The 23072-nt window shown below is 46.7% G+C and overlaps 1 protein-coding gene across 1 annotated transcript; it reads right to left on the bottom strand.

The window, feature by feature from the left end:
- Positions 1-359: 359 nt before the first annotated feature.
- LOC120054082 (teashirt homolog 3-like) lies at positions 360-22611 on the bottom strand. The gene is made up of 2 exons (XM_039001464.1): positions 22507-22611; positions 360-4851 (listed from the first exon to the last, which is right to left on the bottom strand). Exons 1-2 carry the CDS (start codon positions 22544-22546, stop codon positions 1376-1378), a joined length of 3516 nt encoding a protein of 1171 aa, XP_038857392.1. The 5' UTR covers positions 22547-22611; the 3' UTR covers positions 360-1375.
- Positions 22612-23072: the final 461 nt, after the last annotated feature.

Below are 23072 nucleotides of genomic sequence, written 5' to 3'. Positions count from 1 at the left end.
ATGATGGCATTGAAGCCCCGGTGGTAATCAGCCCACTCTGCCTGCTGTTGCACTCTCCTCCAGTGGCTTGTTTCAGGAACATCTGGTGGTTTACATGCAGCACACACCACCTGGCAGACGTCTCGGTGCAACACACTGTCTGCTCTTAGCCACACACACTACAGTTGGTGTTTGGTAGGACTGTGCCTGTGCAGACATTACAGAGCCTAGACAGGGCTGAAGGCTCTGCAGTAACTAAGTGTGTTTTGTGGATGCCGAATCTGTTTTGTAGTGCTGGGGTGTGTTTTGGGACCTGGTAACAATACAATAAGAGGTGTAAAAAGCATTTGTGATATTTTAAGAAATACAAAACAGTTGTGTGCAGCACTTCAAGTCAATTTAATAATAGAAGCAACAGAGCATGAACAAAGTTCAATTTTATATATTTTCTTATCAAATAACATTTATAAAACTATTGTGCAAAACAATGTCATTTCTGTCTTCTTCAAAGGCTTTGCACCAGTGGATAGTCATAGTCCTCTTAAATTAGGAAATATAACAAGTATGCATAACTTAAAACAGAAAGTGGTTAGCCTATATACTGTATGTACATTTGTACACAGACGTGGATTGAGGGCTCCTGACATGATGATAAGCAATACTGCAGAGTCGACAAAACCTGCAACACAAACTGTATATAAAATGTGATGTAACTGACTAGTACAATGTCATGTATTTGTTTGGCTAATTCTCCCGAAGAGCACTCCCAGGTTCTTGGCTGATCTCTTAGAGTAGAAATGCCTCATCAGCAAGGTGACAAGAGCCAACTAAAAACTGGAGTATCAAACTTGTTTTGAACTGTTAACTTGTTAATACATACATGTAGTTCAAAGAGTCAACAAATTCCAATAAACTTCACAAAAATGTAAAAATAACTACATTACAATATAATAAATCTCAAATTACTATATTTTACAAATGGAAAGTTCACCCAATATAAAAATTACTTAAATGTGTCCTTATCTTCAGAGATGAAAACAAATCTAAAGTTTGTATCGTGGTCTCTCCTGGCCAATAGACAACTTACGGTAAAAGGTAAGGAAAAATATGTAACTTAGTAATTGGGCGAACTATCCCTTTAAAAGCTGAATATTCATGATCTAGATCTTCAACATGTGAAATTAACATATTTTGAAATGGAGAAAAATACAGACAAGCATAGGCCATGAATGTAAACACCTTGTGCTGACACTTAACAGTAGTTACTTTTGTCACCTTCAACTGTTTTCTTTTAAGTTTCTTTTTAAGTTCGCTCTTTTTTTTAACAGCTTATATTCCAGTATGTCCAATGCTGGGAGCACTCAAGTGTTTCTATAATGAAATGTCAATTCTACTTCTAGTGTTTCCCCATCCCAGAGACATACAGGAGATGGTCCTCTGGGGACTTCCCATGGCTCTTGCTGAGGTGGAGCTTGATGGCATGCTTACTGGCAAACTTACGGATACACAGCTGGCACCGGTACACAGTCCCACTGCCCTCCTCCTGTGACTGAGAAGAGGGCGCAGAAGAGAAGAGGAAAGGGTCCAGGAGGGGCAGTTCATCAGACCCAACTTTCGAGGAGTCCCTCAGGGTCTGTTTGGGGGAGAGCTTGGCCAGGTCCTTCAGTCTGAAGCCCAGGTGGGCCTCCAGGTGGCAAATGTAGGCAGCGGGGGTCCGGATCTGTGAAGCGCACTCGCTGCAGAAGAACACCGGCTGGCCTGAGTCCAGGTTCTTGAGGAACTTCGTCCTGCCGGTTCTCCTCAGCTGGTACTTGACGTTGGCCAGCCAGTGGCTGATGGTGGTCATGGAGAGGCCCGTGAAGCGGGACACGTGCATCCTCTCCTGGGGGCTCAGGTCAGACATGATGTACTTGCCCTCGGATGTCGGCTTGAGGCTGGAAGAGAACTGGGCCTGTAGGAGAAGCAGGTGCTGGGGGTTCCAGTTGGACTGACGGCCCTTCCTCTTATTGGCCATGGACCCCTCAGCCTCCTCTTGGGTGGTGGAGCCCACTACATCTGTGACCCGCGTCCTGGAGGGGGGCTTGGAGACGTGGTGTGCTGATTGCGTCAGGTTCCTCAGCATGTCGGAGATGTCCGACAGAGCGTTTTCATGTAACGGGCTGCTGGATGTGAAGGGAGAGACCACTGTCATCTTAGCAGGGGTCACCATTGAGGAAGGGGAGACGGAGGAGGCTGTGGATGAGGGAGTCAGAGGGTCAGAGCCCATAGAGCCCCCTCGATCACGCTTCCCTTTTGTCAGGTCCATGGGCTGGTCATCACTGGACTGACAGATGCCCCGACAAGCCACAGGCTCTGGGTGTCTCTTGGTGTGCGTGGGGGAGGAGGCCACGGCAGCCCTCTCGGCCATACTCTGGCTCAGCCTGGACAGCAGACTGAGAGGGTCCTGGCTGGGCAGGGTGGGCTTGGCTGCCTTCCCCAGGTGGACATTCATCACAGATTGAAGAGCACTTAAAGGGTTAACGAAGGGCTGCTCCAGAGGGGCGTGGCCTGTTATGAAGGCTGTGCTGCAGCTCAGAGCAGAGGCAGGCAATGGAACCGTTTTTCTCCTGCTCGCTCTCGCAGATGGCGAGGCCCTGTCGCTATGGCTACTGTCGCTGTTAGCCGGAGTCACCGCCCTCCACTCTCGAAGCAGGGACTCTGCTCCGGTGGACTCTGCGGCGTCACTGCTACAGGGGGGCCGGTGCACCTCTCTCTTGGGGGACACCTCTCTCTTGGGGGACACCTCTCTCTTGGGGGACACCTCTCTCTTGGGGGACACCTCTCTCTTGGGGGACACCTCTCTCTTGGGGGACACCTCTCTCTTCACCCTCCGCTCCACTTTGGCCACTTTCTCAGTCACCTTCTTAACCAGCTCCTCCATGGCCTGGAAGTTGTTGAGGTGGGTGAGGGGGTAGCTCTGACTAGCCGGTGGGGAGATCAGGGGCTGCATCTTGCTGAGGGAAGAGAGCACCCCCTCTCCTCCAGTGAATAGGTACTTGAGAGGGGAGCTCTTCTCAGCACTACCCTGGGGCAGCTTCAGGGAGTTGGGGAACTGATATGCAGCGTGGATACTGGGGTATCCCCCGCAGCTGGGGTTGCCACTCTGGGCTTTGTTGATGGCCGAAGTCACCGTGTTCTCCAGGGACTTGAGAATGTCGAAGCCGCCCTTGGGGCTCTCCTTCAGGTCCTCCTCGGTCAGATAGTTATACTTGGTGGAGTTGTGAAACTTCTCCTCCACCTCCTCATCCTCGTCCCCATTCGAAACTTTGTCATGGCTGACCATGTCCTTGGTACACTCGTCCTCCGTCTCCTCTTTCTTAATGTCTTTGAGAGGAGGGGAGATGGCCAGGGGTGAAACGGCAGAGGGTGGAGGGGGGGAGAATGTAGGAGCCAATGGGATTGACTGAACCCCCTCCTGTGTGGGGTGTGTGGCCTGTACAGAGCTGGGGGAGGCGACCTCTGGGACGGGCCTGCCTCCTCTCTTGCTGGGGGGGTTGCCATTGGTGACCCGGAGGAAGTGACCCGTCACCATCATGTGGGCGGTCAGCTCCTGCAGGGTATTGTGGGAACTCCCGCACTCCATGCACTTGAGGATCTGGGACTTGCGCGATTCGAACTGCCACGCATAGCTGGCGCCGTTCTGATGGCCGAAGCGGTTGCTGGGGGTGATATAGGGGTTGGAGACCTTGTGGGAGGGGTCACCACTCAGGGAGGCTTTGGGTTTGGGGGTCACCTCTCTTGAGCTTGGGGAGCCAGGGAGGTCCAGGCTCCCAGAGAGTGGGCCTCTCTTCCTTGAGATCATTTTGGCTGCCACAGGGGCCAGTGGCTCCTTCAGAGGCACTTTCTGGTAGTGTTTGGTCTTGATCATGTGAACGCTCAGGTCCTGCAGGGACTCGAAGGAGTGGCCACAGTACATGCACTTCAGCACCTTCGCGGCATCCTCCTTGCCTTCCATCTCCAGAAGGGAGCGCTTGCGAGGCTTGGACCAGTGCCCCTTGGCCCCGTTGGCTCCCCTCTCATGGTTGTCATCGCGGTAATGGCCCGTGTTGTTCATGTGCACGGTGAGCTCCACCAGGGTGTCGTAGGCGGCACTGCAGCCCTTGCAGCGGAACTTGCTGGCCCCGGTGAAGATGTTGCCGTACAGTCTGGGGTTCTGCCTGTGGAGCTGCACTGTGCTGAAGAGACTGGGCTCCGAGGGATGATGGTGGTGGTGGCGGCTCTGAGAGGCCTGCTGCTGCAGGGACTTAGCCACTGCGGACTGGTGCCAGTCATAACTACTGCTGCTGCTACTGCTGCTGCTAGAGCTGCTAGTCCGCGGTGGCTTCTCCACAGGTGTCAGTGTCTGAGTTGGCGTTGGGGTGGGGTTAAAGTTCAGGGGCGACCAATAGGTGTTGGTCAGGAAGCTGGAGTAGATGGTCTTCATCTGTTCCAGGGTGTCCTGCGCCAAGGGAGTGTCCAGCGCCAAGGGAGTGTCCAGCGCCAAGGGAGTGTCCAGCGCCAAGGGAGTGTCCAGCGCCAAGGGAGTGTCCAGCGCCAAGGGAGTGTCCAGCCTCACCCCTGCTCCGTTCAGAGGCTCTTTGACAGGCCTCTCCACGGCGTTGACAGAGGTGGTCTCAAAGTCTGACAGGGGGTCGCTGGCCTCGCTCACGTGTGATTCAATGTCCATCTCCTGAGCAGAGAGCTCGGCCCCAACAATGGAGTCCCGGTCACCCAGTGGCTCTTTGGTGAGGAGGTCCTTTTCTGAGCTCTCTCCGTCCTCTTGAAAGTCCACGCCCTCTTCTTCCACCTCAATCGCATGCTCCTTCATCTCCTCCAACTCCTCTGGAGAGTACGCTGGAGGGGAAACAGAAGAGAGGGTGTGTTATATGAAGGCCACTGAACACACTGGGGGGTGGGGGCAGATTAGCTATAAAATTAGCAGATATTATTTGATAGACTAATTCTATTAATTTCATCATATCTGATCACTTTTTTTATTTTATTTAACTACCCTCTCCCCTGGTTGGAGGACTTGGTGGATAGCATGAAAATGATGTTACATTGAAATGATATAGATATTCACTGAGTGTACAAAACATTAAGAACCCCTGATGTTTCCATGACAGACTGACCAGGTGAATCCAGGTGAAACTATGATCCCTTATTGATGTCACTTGTTAAATCCACTTCAATCAGTGTAGATGAAGGGGAGGAGACAGAATAAACAAGGATTTTTCAGCCTCGAGCCAATTGAGACATGGATTGTGTGTGTGTGCCATTCAGAGGGTGAATGGGCAAGACAAAAGATTGTGCCTTTGAACGGGGTATGGTAGTAGGTGCCAGGCGCACTGCTTTGTGTCAAGAACTGCAACGCTGCTGGGTTTTTCCCGCTCAACAGTTTCCCGTGTGTATCAAGCGCAGGAGTTTGGTGGCACCTTAATTGGGGAGAACGGGCTCGTGGTAATGGCTGTAGCGGAATAGTATCAAACACATGGTTTCTATGCGTTTGATTTCTCCGTTGCAGCCGTTATTATGAGCCGTCTTCCCCTCAGCAACCTCCACTGGTATCAAGCATGGCCCACCACCTAAAGGACATCCAGCCAACTTGACAACTGAAAAGCATTGGAGTGAACATGGGCCAGCATCCCTGTGGAATGCTTTTGACACCTTTTAGAGTCCATTCAACAAACTGATGCTGTTCTGAGGGCAAAGGGGGTGCAACTCAATATTAGGAAAGTTTGAACACACTCAATGTACAAAACATTAGGAGCACCATCCTAATATAGCGTTGCACCCCCTTTTGCCCTCGGCACAGCCTCAATTCGTTGGGGCATGGACTAAAAGGTGTCGAAAGTGTTCCACAGGGAGGCTGGCCCATGTTGACTCCACTGTTTCCCACAGTTTGGCTAGATTTCCTTTGGGTGGTGGACCATTCTTGATACACACGGGAAACTGTTGAGTGTGACAAAACCCAGCAGTGTTGCAGTTCTTGACACAAACTGGTGTGCCTGGCACCTACTACCATACCCCGTCCAAAGGCAGTTAAATCTTTTGTCTTGCCCATTCACCCTCTGAATGGTACACACACAATCCATGTCTCAATTGTCTCAAGGCTTAAAAATCCTTCTTTAACCTGTCTCCTCCCCTTCGTCTACAGGTGACATCAATAAGGGTTCATAGCTTTCAACTCGATTCACCTAGTCAGTCTCATGGAAAGAGCAGGTGTTCCTAATGTTTTGTACACTCAGTGTATATGGTTTCTTCCTATTTGTACTGGACTCCAAGTGAATCGTCAAAATCAACCAGTCACTCATCTTAATTCCAACCCTCAGATGTCCACAGACTGACCCATCTTTCCCACACAGGGTGTTAGTTGAACTATTGTAGAGAAAGTTTCTCTACTACGGGCGCCTGAGGACTCGCAGGGATAAATGAGCCATCTGTGCGGGAGGCGAGTGAAAACCGAGTTGAGAAATGACAGTCATCCCATTTCACCTCATCAACCGTTAAGGTGTTATTTTCCTCCCAGACAAGCCTGTGTTTATATACTACCCCAGCCACACATATAACTAGCTGATTCTCCTCTACTCTCTCCTTTACTTTGTTTATGGTGGGGAAAAACAAAAAACAATATCTTGGCAAAAACACAATGTGCCATTTTATTTATCTCAGGGCGCAACAGCTTGAAATGAAAGCTAAATCGGAAATTAATGAAGCTCAATCGTGCTGTGGCATTCTCCTCTGGGGTAATAAATGAGTTGGATCAACCTCCATCTGTCAGTTAATATGTCTGACGCCTCTTCAACTGCCTCTCGTCTGTCTCCACACACACAGAGACACACACACACACACACACAAAGACAGACAGACACAGAGCGAGACAGACAGACACAGAGCGAGACAGACAGACACAGAGCGAGACAGACAGACACAGAGCGAGACAGACAGACACAGAGCGAGACAGACAGGCACAGAGCGAGACAGACAGGCACAGAGCGAGACAGACAGGCACAGAGCGAGACAGGCAGGCACAGAGCGAGACAGGCAGGCACAGAGACAGGCAGGCAGGCACACAGAGACAGGCAGGCACACAGAGACAGGCAGGCACACAGAGACAGGCAGGCACACAGAGACAGGCAGGCACACAGAGACAGGCAGGCACACAGAGACAGGCAGGCACACAGAGACAGGCAGGCACACAGAGACAGACAGGGACACAGACAGGGACACAGACAGGGACACAGACAGGGACACAGACAGGGACACAGACAGGGACACAGACAGGGACACAGACACAGACAGGATTTTCACTCATTGCTAATAAAGGGAAATATGATTTGACGATAAGACTATTTAAAATGTTAGAACGACATCTTTCAAAGTCAACTAAATGGAAGTGAGGCACAAGAGATTACCAATGGTGATGAGTATCACAGACAGACTAGAAATGCTTTTTGGAGCAGGCTAACAGGTGCTTGGTATTAGGCAAACACACACATACACAGGACATCAGAGACATTTCCTCAGAGAGAAACAGACATAAGAGTGCGAGGTTGAGTAAGAGACGATGGCAACACATAAGCTACCTGTCACTTTGCATGTGTGCGCCCTCGGCTCACCTTAGACAGGTGTGTACGTTTGCTGGGTGCCTGGCCCTGACCGATCACAGGGGACACCGACCCTCCCTCAGCTCCCCCCTCCCGTCCTCAGAGAGTGACGGACCCTGTAGTGACAGACCCTCCCCCACCCGGGTCCCCACACACTGTCACAGCTAAGTGGGACAAATGTCTTGGCGAAGGAGACGTCACCAGCCTCCTCCCTTTGCCCCTTCCCTTTCTGCCCACTTCATTATGGACTCAAACCCCCCCCCCCAAAAAAAACTATAAGCAAAGATGTTCTGAACATCTTGTATACTTATGACAGGTGAGCATTCTGGCTATGCACACACACCACTTCAAATCCCTAATCTCTTTACACACACACACAAACACATCCAGTCTAAACAAAAACGGCATCGCTGGAATAACTCCCATATCCTGTGCTAACAGCCAATCTCAGGGCCGGCTGGGCGGTGGGCGCTGGTCTGATGTTGGCCCTGGGGGCGGTGGGTGTCAGCAGGCAGGCAGCCCCACTGAAAGGGCCAGTCTAATAGGGACCTGGCAGGTGCGGTCTAGTCTCCCATCCTGCCCGTAGATTTAGTTTGTCACTGGGTATCCATTACCTGCCAGTCTCCGCTGATCTTCTGCGACAGCCCTGATCAAAAGATGTCACCGGGCCCCGTGCGCTTGGCAGGGCCTGGCACACCGCTCGTAAAGAGGGCCAAGCAGGGTGTAAATAAAATGACATGATCACTTCACTGGCCTCATGTCCTGGACACAATTATGATAATGTGAAGGGGGGGGAGGGCGGGGGTTCTGAGGAGGTAAATCGCTCACCGCTCGGCGGACAAACCAGCAGGGGAGATATCTCAGTCTTAGGTTTTTTTCTCTCCTCCGATCTCCGGATGGTGTTCGTGTGAGTGTCTAATTTGAAGGAGGAAATACAGTCAGGATGAGGTAGCTACGGTAATGTGTTTGTATCCAGAGCAGCTGGTCACAGATGTCAGGTTCAATCACTGAGGTTATGACTCTGGCATTAGCAGGCAGGTTGAACGAGAAGTCCTTAGTTCGCTCTTATAGTCTTGACCAATGACCCATCATGAACATGCTTCACATATTCCTTTGAACCTTTTGTTCTAGCTGTATGACTACTTTTGGTGAAAGTGTCATTTTGGCAAGCCTTTCCTAACCCAAAAATAAAAAATAAAAAAAATGAACATAATTCCAATCTCCTAGTCTAGTCTAAAATCTAGACAGTCAAAGAAAGCAAGGCTAAGATGTGGGCTGAAAGGGCATCGCAATAAAAACGGGCGACCAGCAGTGAACGCTCCCAGGCAATTTAAAATGCAAAACAGCCATTACATCTGAGCACTATCTGTTAATTTGATCCCCAATGACTGATCATCCATCACCGTGGGTGACAACCACCATCCAATTATTCTCCCAAGCTTGACTGACAACAGAGGTGATTTATCACTCTAATAAAATGTGATGGGTGTGTTGGGTTCATTCTGAGAAAAATTATGGATTATTAAGAATACACCTGGATGGAGAATTAACAGATAGCTAGCTACACTCTCAAGGATTATCAAAGGGTTATTTGTAGCGGTGTAAGGTTCTACATGGAATCATCTAAAGAACCCTTTATGGTTCTAGCTAGCACCTTTTTTTTTTCAAAGAGTGTTCCGACGATCAGGAACAGGGAAGAAACATGAGATAAACAGGCACTGTGACTATACACCAAAAGTAAGATGCAAAACCAGGCCCTCTCTTCTGATGGTAGATGGTACACTCTAGTACATCATCAGTAATCATTTAGTCAAAGCCAGGAGTCACACCCTGTCCTGGAAAGGCTGGTGAGTGATGGAAGCAAGACACAAGAAAATGTGAAGGCTTCAACTGAAAAAAAATATGAAAGAAAACAAAAACATGCATCCTGAAGTAATCAGCTTTTAAGAACAGTAACGGTTGATCTGTTCTCACTCAGCACCCTGCACTGCCCACAGTGATCACCTCACTCAGCCTCCACACAGATGGGGAAACAGCCAGTAGAGCTGGGAGCCAAATCACACACAATACTGGGGTAAACAGGATGTGTAATCAAGACACTACTACCCGAGTCTGCACTTCAACCACTGAATGACATAGCAGCTTACAGCTAGCTACAGGAGCTGACCACAGAACAGCTGAAAAGAGGGAGAGGAAGGAGAAGGCAAAAGGAGTAAAAGAAGGAGAGTGTTATATTCGTCGGTGGTCCGACCACCAACTAGCCTAAAGCTACAGACTTAGGCTATCATAGCTGGCACCGAAGCAAATGTGGCTAATGGCTATTCATAGGAAAAGGATGCCATCATTAAGCTCTCTCGTGCTGTTACTGTACCACGTAACAAGAACAGTTCCACAGCTAGGAGGCCAGAGGTTGGCCAGCTAAAACAGCCAGCTAGAGTTAAAAACAGAGGAGGAATAAGGGAGAAGAGAGTGGATTCATTCATTGAACATGATGATCCTGCCTCTATCCCGCCCAATACATTTTGGTGAGAATTGGCTAACGATAGGTAGTTAGCAGGGCGGCTATTTAAACAAATCCAAACAGTGGATAAATCTCTCCTGGCCCAATAGACTGCTTTTAGGGTAACTAGAAAAATAAAGGTAAGTCTGAAAAACGTTAAGATATGCTTCAAAGTGGCAACATCCTTAGAGGATCATGAGGTGGTAGTGAACAACACTCTACAGTGTGATCATAGTAAGGGTACTGAGAGTGGAGAGAGTTAAGCAGGGCCTCACTACACAGCTGTGGTGTTTCTTATTCCGGACATTTGTTCTTTAACTGGGCCCTCTCGCCCTTAAAGCAACACAGCGCCTCGGCAGGGGGCCCTTACTTACAGGAAGGAGCCTTAAATAACACTTAGAACCTCCAGGAAGTAAGTCACCACAGCCTAAAAATCACACAACCGCAAACCACCGACTTCCACTAGTTCCAGTTTCCCAGCATTCGACTGACTCAAGGCTTTAAAATAGATTAGAATAATTCCATACCAAAACAGTCTTGTTTGGTTCTATCAAAATGTCTGAAGATCAGTGGGGAAAGTAAAATGAAATGTCTTCATTCCTTAACATTTGTCATGCTAGGCTAACCACTCCTTGGTCTTGTGGTGGTATTCCCCTCGTGTCCTCTGTTGCTAGGAAGGAGGGAGTAGCATGAGGTGAAATTATACTCACTGTCAGAAAAAAATGTGACTCGTTTCAGGAAACTAGGCGTATGTCGCACGTCACTACTTCACAGGAGATGCATTTGAACATAAATATATATTTTGTTTGAAATCAAAATGTGTTTTTTTTTGTTGGCAGAAATGCCATCTGGAACATGTGAACTTTCATGTACCTTAATAACAAACGTGTATTCCAATCTGTAAATACAAATAAAATTGTTAAATTACGAGCCTAGTTGGTTTAGCCATGGAAAAAGTCAGGAACCTTCCCACTAGCCATGATTGGCTGAGATAATGGATGGACTGGACATGCTGGGAGATGAGTTTGGATAGGTCTGCCATGTAGCATACTTCTGTCTATAACGTGAGCTGCTCAGTATGTGTTGATATATCTTTCAAAAACGGCACTGTAGAAAGGGCTAACGTTAGCCATCGAAAACTACAAACGATTTGCTACAATTCTCAACAACATTGATGCCCTGAATTTAGCAGGTGCTATCGACAGATCAGTTGGAAAAGGTGATGGAATAATTTCTGCACACACCACTGTCAGTGTGAACTGGAGTGACTTGACACAACACTGGCCAAACAAGATGTAGCTACAAACAAAAACGGCGTTAAAATGGTTCCAGTCTGCTGTGAAGTGTTCATCCATTTATACAGGTAAGAGTCTAGCTACATTTTCAGATATAAGTCAGAAAGTCATTTTCATTGCAAGTTACAGCGTACTATTAGCTAGCTAGTGAACGTTAGCTTGCTAGCTAGTTAACGTTACGTGTATGATCTGTGTAGTAATGTTATTAGAATCAGAAAACCATTTGTATTGCTAGTTGTAGCCTAATGTTAGCTAGCTAACATTAAACCTAGTTATTAGCTTTAGCTACCTGCAGATTCATACTACAGCTATGACAATGTTTGTATTGGTAGTAATATGCGTTGGGATTATGCCAATTTATTGTTTAGCTAGCTAGCTCCATGTCTAAACAAAAGACTCCACTTTGCCAGATGATTACATGACCCATCAAGTTAGCCAGGTGTGTCTGGGGGTGATTACAGCCATCTATTGTATTTCATGAACATGAGTACATGTCTAGACAAAAGTGACCCATCCACATAGATTTTATTTGATATAGTGTGTGTTACCAGAGACAGTAATGTGAACAACATTGACAATGCACCAAAATCAGATTAGGATATAGGGCAAGGACTAGATAGTGTATTTTTACATGGAGTTTTTTTCTTATTGTAAGCTACTACTTTTACCACTTTTACAGTCTTGAAATCTTTGATTGTTTACTAAACTACTCACTCTGTTTAGTACATGGCCTCACATGTGAATCCTTAAAGAGATGGGTGGGGCTAATGCTTAAGAGGGTGTAAACGATGCTGAAACATTCAAGGGCCATTTTCTCAAAAGTGGGGTTACAAGTTTATCAACTTTCAAAGGAGAATTACTTTCCCATTGTTCCTCAACTGCCGTGTATGATGTCAAATTTTCTACCTCTCTACTTTAATCCAATGTAAAAAAAATAAAAAATAAAAAACACAATTAAACATTTTGCTACATAAGACCGAATCGAGGCGGTCGGTAACAGATAGGCTACAGGTAGAGTTTCTCTCAACTGTCGGTAGAGGTAAGACAACATAGTCCAACACTCAACGGTAGAAAATAGTGTCATAAGTCATAACCTTAAGAGAAAGATTTACTAATATGTGGCTGTGTTTGATCGCTCAGAAAGAGATGCTCACGACAGTCTATTACTGTTCCTCCTATTCTGTTCCTATTTTCTACCCCCTAATGAATGATTGAATACACTGTGTCCGCTGATTGTAGTGCAGGATGTGTGCTCAAGGAGATGGGAAAAACAGAGATTCCTCTCGCTCCAGGTGAGGCTCAATGCTGTACCATGTTGAGAGAGCGAGCGAGGGAGACTGGGCAGGCAGATAGATCAAACTGTACTGTACTCCCAGAATGCTGCATTGTTGTGTTATGACTGGACCTACAACAGGCAGCTGTATACAGACCTTCAGGACCTGAGCTACACTGTGTACAAAACATTAAGAACACCTGCTCTTTCCATGACAGACTGACTAGATGAACACTATGATTCCTTGAGGTCACTTATTGAGGTCCTGTTAAATCCACTTCAAATCAGTGTAAATGAAGGGGAGGACAGGTTAATGAAGGATTTTTGCCCTCAACACAGCCTCAATTAATTGGCGTATGGACTCTACAAGGTGTCGAAAGAGTTCCACAGGGATGCTGGCCCATGTTGACTCCAATGCTTCCCAATGCTTTAACTTGTATGAAGTTGGCTGGATTTCCGTTGGGTGCTATTCTTGACACACATGGAAATTGTTGAGCGTGAAAAACCCAGCAGCGTTGCAGTTCGACACAAACCGCCGCGCCTGGCACCTACTACCATACCCCATTCAAAAGGCACTTGAATCTTTTGTCTAGCCAATTCACCCTCTAAAATGGCACACATACACAATCTGTCTCAAAGCTTTAAAATCCTTCTTTAACCCGTCTCCTCCCCTTCATGTACACTGATTGAAGTGGATTTAACAAGCGACATCAATAAGGGATCATAGCGTTCACCTGGATTCACCTGATCAGTATGTCATGGAAAGTGCAGGTGTTCTTAATGATTTGTATACTCAGTGTATGTGTGCCATTCAGATGGTGAATGGGCAAGACAAAAGATTTAAGTGCCTTTGAACGGGGTATGGTAGTAGCTGCCAGGTGCACTGGTTTGTGTCAAGAACTGTAACGCTGCTGGATTTTTCATGTTCAACAGTTTCTTGTGTGTATCAAGAATGGTCCACCACTTAAAGTGGAGTCAACATGGGCCAGCATCCCTGTGGAAGGCTTTCGACACCTTGTAGAGTCCATGACTGGATGAATTGAGGGGTACAACTCAATGTGGTGGTCATGACATTTTGTCAGACGGTTATTGTCATGCAAAAGACTGGCGGTCTCACGGTGATTAACAGACAGGTTTAGCATCTCCATACAAGCCTTTGGAACATCTACATTTAAAAAAGTTGACCTACTGTATGTTATCTGGCTATGCACACCCTGTTCTCTCATCAAGTCATCATATTTTCTCAAGTTAATCTCGTCTTTACTAATATGTCAAATTAGTTTCGATTTAGAATGGCCTATTATAACATGGGCGGCAGGTAGCCTAGTGGTTAGAGTGTTGGGCCAGTAACCGAAAGGTTGCTGGATCGAATCCTCGAGCTGACAAATCTGTCGTTCTGACCCCTGAACGAGGCAGTTAACCCACTGCTCCCCGGTAGGCCATCATTGTAAATAAGAATTTGTTCTTAACTGACTTGCCTAGTTAAATAAAGGTTACATGTGCAGGAACAAAGAATGGAGGCCACTTTCCGGGTGGTTCGTTTCACTCATGTCAGGTAGCCTACTCTGGTTATTTGCTGCCTGTTCCTGCAGTTACACCCAGCACTTAATTTGGGAAACCAAGTGAAATCTGTAGTAACATTTTTTCATTACTAAACTGTTAACAGCCCCGCTCTCTGCACGCCGGAGAAAGGAATATAATGGAAGGAAGGAATATATAATGGCACAATCATTATGATTTTTTTATATATATATTTATTATATATATGCTTGGCCTTTGCATATGCATAAGCTCTTATATGCATATGGTGTTTTGAATTAATCCCCACCTTAGAAAGGCTGTCCATTTCATTGTGTTTGGCTTTGAAACGAAATGCACAAGGACCATGTTTTACACTCAGTTTCAACCTGTTGTTGAACTACTTTCTTCAAAGTGATCAATCACAGTGAGGTGAGTTTTTTAGAAACATACCGTTTTGATGATGTGTTTGATGTGATTTTCAATTGTATTTGCATTGATGTCAGAGTGGTTAGAGGCCTATTTATTGGCTACCTCCCTACTACATTTGCACACACTATACATAGATTCTTTCTATTTTTATTTTCTATGTGTTATTGACTGTACGTTTGTTTATGTGTAACTGTGTTGTTGTTTTTGTCGCACTGCTTTGCTTTATCTTGGCCAGGTCGCAGTTGTAAATGAGAACTTGTTCTCAACTGTCCTACCTGGTTAAAGAAAGGTGAAATAAAATAAAAAAATAAGAGGGACAATAGAGCACTGAGTACCAGGCCAATAGTGAGTTGGGTACTCCTAACTACGTCATTGGCTTCATCAATAAGTGCATCGATGACGTCATCCCCACAGTGACCGTACGTACATACCCCAACCAGAAGCCATGTATTACAGGCCGCATCCGACCTGAGCTAAAGCCGCCGCTTTCAAGGAGCGGGACTCTAACCCGGAAGCTTATAAGAAATCCCGCTATGCCCTCCGACGAACCATCAAACAGGCAAAGCATCAATACAGGACTAAGATCGAGTCGTACTACACCAGCTCTGACGCTCATCGGGTGTGCCATGGCTTGCAAACATTACAGACTAAAAAGAGAAGCACAGCCGAGAGCTGCCCAGTGACACGAGCTAAACTACTTCTATGCTCACTTCGAGGCAAATAACACTGAAACATGCATGCGAGCACCAGCTGTTACCGGAAGACTGTGTGATCACACTCTCCGTAGCCGATGTGATTAAGACCTTTAAACAGGCCAACATTCACAAGGCCGCAAGGCCAGACGGATTACAAGGACGTGCACATTTTTTAAGCAGACCACCATAGTACCTGTGCCCAAGAACACTAAGGTAACCTGCCTAAATGACTACCGACCCGTAGCACTCAAGTCTGTAGCCGTGAGTGCTTTGAAAGGCTGGTCATGGCTCACAACACCATCATCCCAGAAACCCTGAACCCACTCCAATTTGCATACCGCCCCAACAGATACACAGATGATGCAATCTCCATTGCACTCCACAGTGCCCTTTCCCACCTGGACAAAAGGAACACTTATGTGAAAATGCTATTCATTGACTACAGCTCAGCATTCAACACCATAGTGCCCTCAAAGCTCATCAATAAGCTAAGGACCCTGGGAATAAACACCTCCCTCTACAACTGGATCCTGGACTTCCTGACGGGTCACCCCCAGGTGGTAAGGGTAGGCAACAACATATGCCACACTGATCCTCAACACAGGGGCTCCTCAGGGGCGAGTGCTTAGTCCCCTCCTGTACTCCCTGTTCACTCATGACTGCACGGCCAGGCACGACTCCAACACCATCATTAAATTGGCTGATGACAACAGTGGTAGGCCTGATCACAGACAACGACGAGACAGCCTATACGGAGGTGGTCAGAAACCTGGCCATGTGGTGCCAGAACAATAACCTCTCCCTCAACATGATCAAGACAAAGGAGATGATTGTGGACTACAGGAAAAAGAGGACCGAGCACGCCCCCATTCTCATCGACGGGGCTGCCGTGGAGCAGGTTCAGAGTTAAGTTCCTTGGTGTCCACATCACCAACAGGTCCAAGCACACCAAGACAGTTGTGAAGAGGGCACGACAACACCTATTCCCCCTCAGGAGACTGAAAAGATTTGGCATGGGTCCTCAGATTCTCAAAAGGTTCTACAGCTGCATCATGACTGGTTGCATCACTGCCTGGTATGGCAACTGCTCTACCTCCAACCGCAAGGCACTACAGAGGGTAGTGCGAACAGCCCAGTACATCACTGGGGCTAAGCTTCCTGTCATCCAGGACCTCTATACCAGGCGGTGTCAGAGGAATGCCCTAAAAATTCTCAAAGACTCTAGCCACCCTAGTCATAGACTGTTCTCTCTGCTACCGCACGGCAAGCGGTACCGGAGCGCCAAGTCTAGGTCCAAGAGGCTTCTAAACAGCTTCTACCCCCAAGCCATAAGACTCCTGAACATCTAGTCAAATGGCTACCCAGCCAGACTATTTGCAGTGCCCCCCCATTACACCACTGCTACTCTCTGTTGTCATCTACGCATAGTCACTTTAATAACTCTACCTACATGTATATACTACCTCAACTAACCGGTGCCCCCACACATTGACTCTGTATTGGTAACCCCCTGTATAAAGTCTCGCTATTGTTATTTTACCGCTGCTCTTTAATTACTTGTTACTTTTATCTCTTATTCTTATCTGTATTTTTTTTTAAATTGCATTGTTGGTTAGAGGCTCGTAAGTAGGCATTTCATGTGACTAATAAAATTGTATTTGATTTTGACTAACATGTCCAGAGTGCATAAGAGGAGATAACCGTGACTCAACGGTCACAGAGTTTTACTGAGGTCATGTCTCATGACTGCCGGTGTGGCGGTAATATGGTCACCTCAACAACCCTAGGTGTTCTTAATGTTTTGTACACAGTGTATATTGGTTAATCTGACATTCAACCAGCTACATACAGTACAAAGACCTCTCACAGACAAACAAATCTGAGGAGAAAGAGATAGAGACCCTCTCAGATGTTATGTTCTCACCACATCAAAGGGACAACCATTCAAGGCCCACTCCACTCCCAACAAACAGCTGCTGCGATGATCGCCTAGCAACGAGGAGGTGATGGACGGGGCCCTAAGATGGATGGGCACCATAAATCACAACACCAGTGTCTGTGTGTGTGGGGCGGGAGAGAGAAACAAAACAACCTTTTTTCTAATTGTGGAAGAGAGACGAAGCAGCGGAGCTGGCCTTGCCTTGACCCCTCACTGTACTCTTTTATTCATGATTATGGCGTAACTGCCCGGAGCACGGAGGAGCAGAAGCCTGCTGACCTTCACAGGGCACAGTAAAATGGGAGGGTTTTGGTCAGACATCTAGTCCATTGTATTTCTAATTTACGCTACACTAATCAAACTGAATTTCCATTAAAACTAACCATCACTTCTTTTTTTTTTTACGCCTAGGAAGCAAGGTACATTTTTCCCATTAAATGATTTGCAAGCACATTGTTAGCTTATAAAAGACAGGGATCGAGTTTTTTCAGAGGGCCGAACCCTCCAGGCAAAGCAATCTGGGTAGTGTAGTTGAGGGATAAATGTCATATCATCCACTATAGCTGGGCCATATGATTCGGCCCAACTGCTGTGGCCCGGGTGTCTAGTAACACTCCGCCAGAGAGCACGGTCATTCATCACACAGTGAGTGTCTGTCTAAGGCTTTCCACTCTGCTCGTCCTGCTCTCCAGTTACAGACCTACACGGCCAGCCTAAATAATATTCTCCATGATAAATGGCACTATAAGCCTGGTATCCATCATTAATCTGCTTTTTACTCTTGGGGAGTGCTGGTTAGGACCACAGGATAGCAGAGCAGCTTGGGTTCATTTGGAGGCCAGCCTAGCATGAGTGATACCCATCATCCCGCTCATCAGTCGCGCACACTGTCTCCCTCTCACACACAGCCACACACACAAACTCCATTGCACACACGCACCGTAACACAAGGTGTAATTTACACACACATTCGGATACACACATATACATATTCACACACACTCAACAAACACATCATATATTCAATAACCAAACATCCAGAGACTCATGGAAGAATATTCTGTCACTCATCAAAACATCACGTAACTTAATACTCTGTCATCTAAAAACCCTTCCCGTTGTCGTCCTCCTCCCCACCACCTTTTCTCCAGCATTTTGTACAGTCCCATACTGTTCTGAGAAACTCTTAAAACTGTGCTTTTTCTCTCTTTTTCTTTGTTACTTTCTTTCTCCTCCTTTTCTAACTATACTCACTCTGCCTCTCTTTCTCAATTCCTTCCCCCCTCTCTCTTTGTTTCTCTCGGTCTACTTCTCTCCTCTTTCATTCTCTTGCTCTCTCTGTCTCTCTCCCTCCCTCCCTCCCTGTGTGTCTGCTAAAGCCAGTATGATAAATGACACACGTCAGTGTGTCAGGAACGAAGGGTGGGTCAGTGATAAATGACTCTGTTGAAAAGGAAATCGGCTCTTTGGCATGGCCGGGCTATTCTCCTCCTGGATTCGGTTTCAGGACCCCTGAAGACCAGAGCGGGCTCAGTTTCCCGAAAAGACCACACATCCCACTAGGCTCTGACGCGTTGCCCTCTGGGACGGGAGCTGAGGGTTTGTGTAAGCAAGACTGCCCCAATTGTTGCCATATCGCAGCTGCATCTATCACAACAACGAATGGCGGGACTATTTTTATAAAGTATCTACGTAGGCCTACTCCACTCACATACATGAGGGCCCTGAAACCTGATCTGAGGAGGGTAGAGCTGTGAAGATGCCAGTAGCACAATATTTTTTCCCATGGCAAAAATGAAAAAATTAAGCAGATCAAACTGGTCCTTTAAAAACGTGCTGCATGTGAAATATTGTGTGCTATAGCTTGGAAAATAAATAAATGTGATTCTGAATGACAATCTAATGTTTGTTTCCAATATTAGGGCTGTTTTCCTAAAGAAGTTAAGTCCGCTTCGTGTTTTGTTTTCTTGCCACGTTACTAACACGTATCGTGATACTGGAAGAGGATGGCTTACTCGTTTTGTGATTTGGTTCACTCCCTTTTCTCTTTTGGAGCCCGGCCCATGGTCTGACATCTGCCAAGTGGCGTTAAAAAATAAAAAATAAAGAGGAGCCCACCTCTCTCGCTCCCTCCCTCCCTCCCCTTTCACTGGCAGTTTAGGGTGGCATTGTTATCATTACACTGGGTGGTGTCTGTCAATACCTGTGGGAAGCACTCAGTCAACCACCCCTCCTCAACGGCATGGCAGGCAGGCACAGCGACCTCATTAGGTATGCACTTATCAGACACATAGATCACAGGCATGACTCAACCTTCGCCGGAATCCAACCACAGTAACTTTCATTAGCCATGGGTGGCGTGGCCTACAAAACTACAAGAAAAACTTCCTTGAGACTCACACCTGCACGGTCTAGTCCTACCTGTTATTTAGTGGAACAATTACGAGCCCATTTGCCCCCTCATTCCTGTAATGACAAATACAGAACACACACACACGCAGTCACCCACAGATATAAAACAAAAACCATTTATGTTGGTCTCTGCTATTCATATGTCAATAAGCATATTTGTAAGTAAGCATATGTGGTTTCAATTAGTATTTTTGTTCTGTGTGCGCTGTAATGATAATATACAGTACCTGAGCACATTTCTGTCTCAGTATAAGAGATGCTGCAGTGACGACAACAGTTGTGAGTAACAATGAGGAGGGGGGGGATGAGGAGTGGAGGGGGTAGAGGGAGGGAAGAGGTAGAGGGATGAAAGAGTTCAGAGGAACGATGGCCTATGACTGACACTCCTCACTGGGGCCTCTATGGTTGCAATTCCTTTCATCACCCCTGCCATCCAAACCACCCACCCACCCATACACACACACACACGATGGCTGCCACAGCTGACCTGGCAGCTATAGGCCTGACCCTGCAGAAACAGGAGACCTCTAGCCATAGAGCCCAGTCTAAACCAGAACTCCCCGCGCCGCTGGAACTGCTCACAAAGATTACTGGAGCACAGGGAGGCCGGATTAGAGCATGGGGCTGGATTTCACTACGCTGGCCTGAGTAGGAGACTCGATACCTGGCTGAAAAAAAAAACCTCACTCTCATAGAAACACATCACACCAAAACATGCATGCACGCAAGTACCCACGCAGGCACACACATACCAAATAGAGCCACTAACTGTGAGGATGCTAACCTAGGGGCCACCTTGTTAGGTCCCAGTCACTACACTGAGTACACTCACTAGAATGCTTTAATGTAAAACATCATAGCCCCTGGGCCTACAGCCTAAGCTAATCATAAGCTATGTGAATGCACCCAGGGTTTCTTCCACAGCTGTTTGCGTTTCTCCTGTCAGGCTGCCCTTGGTTGTTAAAAGCACTCAAACCTGACCCACACAGGTACGCCCGGCCATTTGTCACCTGCAGCGGAAAATTGAGTTACAGCACGACCAACGGCTAGCGCTGCGCCGGGAGCGGAGGCACTGTGTAATATCAACTTGATTACATCAAAGTGGTGGCAAACCTGGTTGGTTGAGGCCGGGCACACAGAGACTTGTCATCTCCAATCATTAAGCCTGTCAAGACTCCATCAGCCTTTCCAGCTAATTAGGTGAAGTCTAATGAAGCAAGCAAAACTTCGCTTTTTCTAGGAAAATGCTGAGGGGGGAGGGGAAGGACAGTGGGTGAGAGATGGAGAGATATAGAGAATATGGGAGAGGAGATTTTTCATGCAAGTCTCAAGGTTGCTGTGGGCTTGCTTTCCCCCTAAGTCCCTAATCAAGGCCCATCATCTGTCATCCCTTTCTTTGCTCTCTCCATCACCATGCTCTGTGCTGCAATCAATTCATCATCACCCTTTGTGTGCCACTGAACAGTTGACAACTTTGTAACTTGCAGCTGGAGGGACCCACTGACAAAAAGGAGGTAAAAAGAAAGAATAAATGAACAAAGAATGACATTAAAAGTTCCCTAACATTTCCACAACAAACACAGAATGGGTCTATATTACAACATCCCATGATCCTGCCTCAACAGAGAGACAAAACAAATGGACAGAAAAGACAAACAAACTGTAGAAAAAATATTTCTCGTTCTGAAATCAGAAAGCTTTCAGACATTCTTTATGCTCTCCCTCTCTCCCTCTGAGCGAGTGTGTACATTAGGCAGGGGCATTTTGATTAAATAAAAGCCTGGGCCAGCGTATGGCTAAACAGAATGGGAGCACTCACTCAGCCTGTCTCTGATTGACCATTAAAGCCATTGATGAATGGGCCTGTCAGAGAAGAGACAATTAAATCAAACATGAAACAAAGCCTTCCTGACTGCCTGGTCTAATAGAGAAAACCATTCCTCCCCTCCATTACATTGTGCACTTCTCATTTTACAACCCCCCTAGCGTGCATGTATGTGTTTGTAGGCTGTGTGTGTGTGTGTGTGTGTCAGACTGTGAAACCACTTTACCCCTCTGCTTTTTCGTGAGTCACTTGACCATTGCAGGGGGGGGTGTACACGATGCTTTCAAAGTGCTTTTAATGTGACGTCATGGGGCTGCATAACATGGGGGAATGATTTCCTGATGTAGATCGGGAAGAAACAGATCAAAGCAGATGACAGCTAATCAATCAACTGTCAAATCAGACATGGCAACAGTCGATTATACCTTCTTCCAGTCCACAATCTCTTCGTCTGGACCCAATTGTTTATTTTATACAAATAAAAAATCATAAGTTATTCTTCCACCTCCCAATTCCAAAGTTAGCCGCTTGGATCAAATGTTCAAAGCCCCTAGAGACTCAGAGAGTATTGGCACCGCCTTGGGCCATTTCGCTATTAGACGGAACACTTTTCACACATTTTAATTCTTCCACCAAGGTAAGTTAACGTTTACCGGGAAAGTAAACTATCCATGGGAACAATGGGAAGGGGAAAGTTGACTGCAGCCATCGGATGTGGGTGATACTGTGACAAATAGTATGGCTACTTTGTAACGAGGGGAAACAAATGGTAACATTCGAGGGATAGGCCTACAGTTACAGTACTAGTATGCTACTCCTGGGATAGTGGGTTCGTATTACAAAGTGTTATTACAAATCAAGTTAGCCTATACTATACATCGAGTAGATGCACTAGTATTCCTATGAAAAAAAATACTGGAAACGGAACTCCAAAGGTTTGAGATTGATAACAACAAATCTTTGAGCTGCTATCGCTTCAAATAAAACCACTCCTGTCGTAGTGGGCTACGTACCTGCCGCGCGCTTGGGCGCTTCTTGTTTCCGCCGCGGCATGTTTGGTTTCCCAAAGAAGAGTTATCTTTGGCCTCGTAGAATCCGAGCTGCTCCGCTACACCGCGATTACGCCTTCATACACGATACAGTGAGTATTCTCCGTAGGAAAACTAAGAGCATTGTTGTCAAATAGCACAGAAAAGTCCGCGAAAAAAAGGGGAAAAACACAGCAAGTCGGTGAAAAAAGGCGAATGTCTGTCGTCCCCCGCGCGCAATGACTGTAGTGGTCAACAGCGTTAAACGCGGCCACCTCGGATCCTCTCTTGTCTCATAGATGATCGCGTCACTCAAAACATGAGAATGGGCAAACCCACTGCTCCGTTAACTCTTTACACCTCGAGAGGGGAGGGACATTATGACACGAGGCAGTCCTATTCTCTTTACTGTCAACAATGTGTGGGCTGCATCTATTGACTGGTAACAACAAATGACTAGTAATTAGAATGTAAAAGTCTAAACGAGATCACTGGGGGCCCAACTCTGACGTCACCCCATTGAAGTTGACATTTAAAAAGGTAAAGGTTAA

Source organism: Salvelinus namaycush, chromosome 9, assembly GCF_016432855.1.
Source record: "Salvelinus namaycush isolate Seneca chromosome 9, SaNama_1.0, whole genome shotgun sequence".
Lineage (NCBI taxonomy): Eukaryota > Metazoa > Chordata > Actinopteri > Salmoniformes > Salmonidae > Salvelinus > Salvelinus namaycush.
This window is presented reverse-complemented; position numbering and strand designations above follow the sequence as displayed.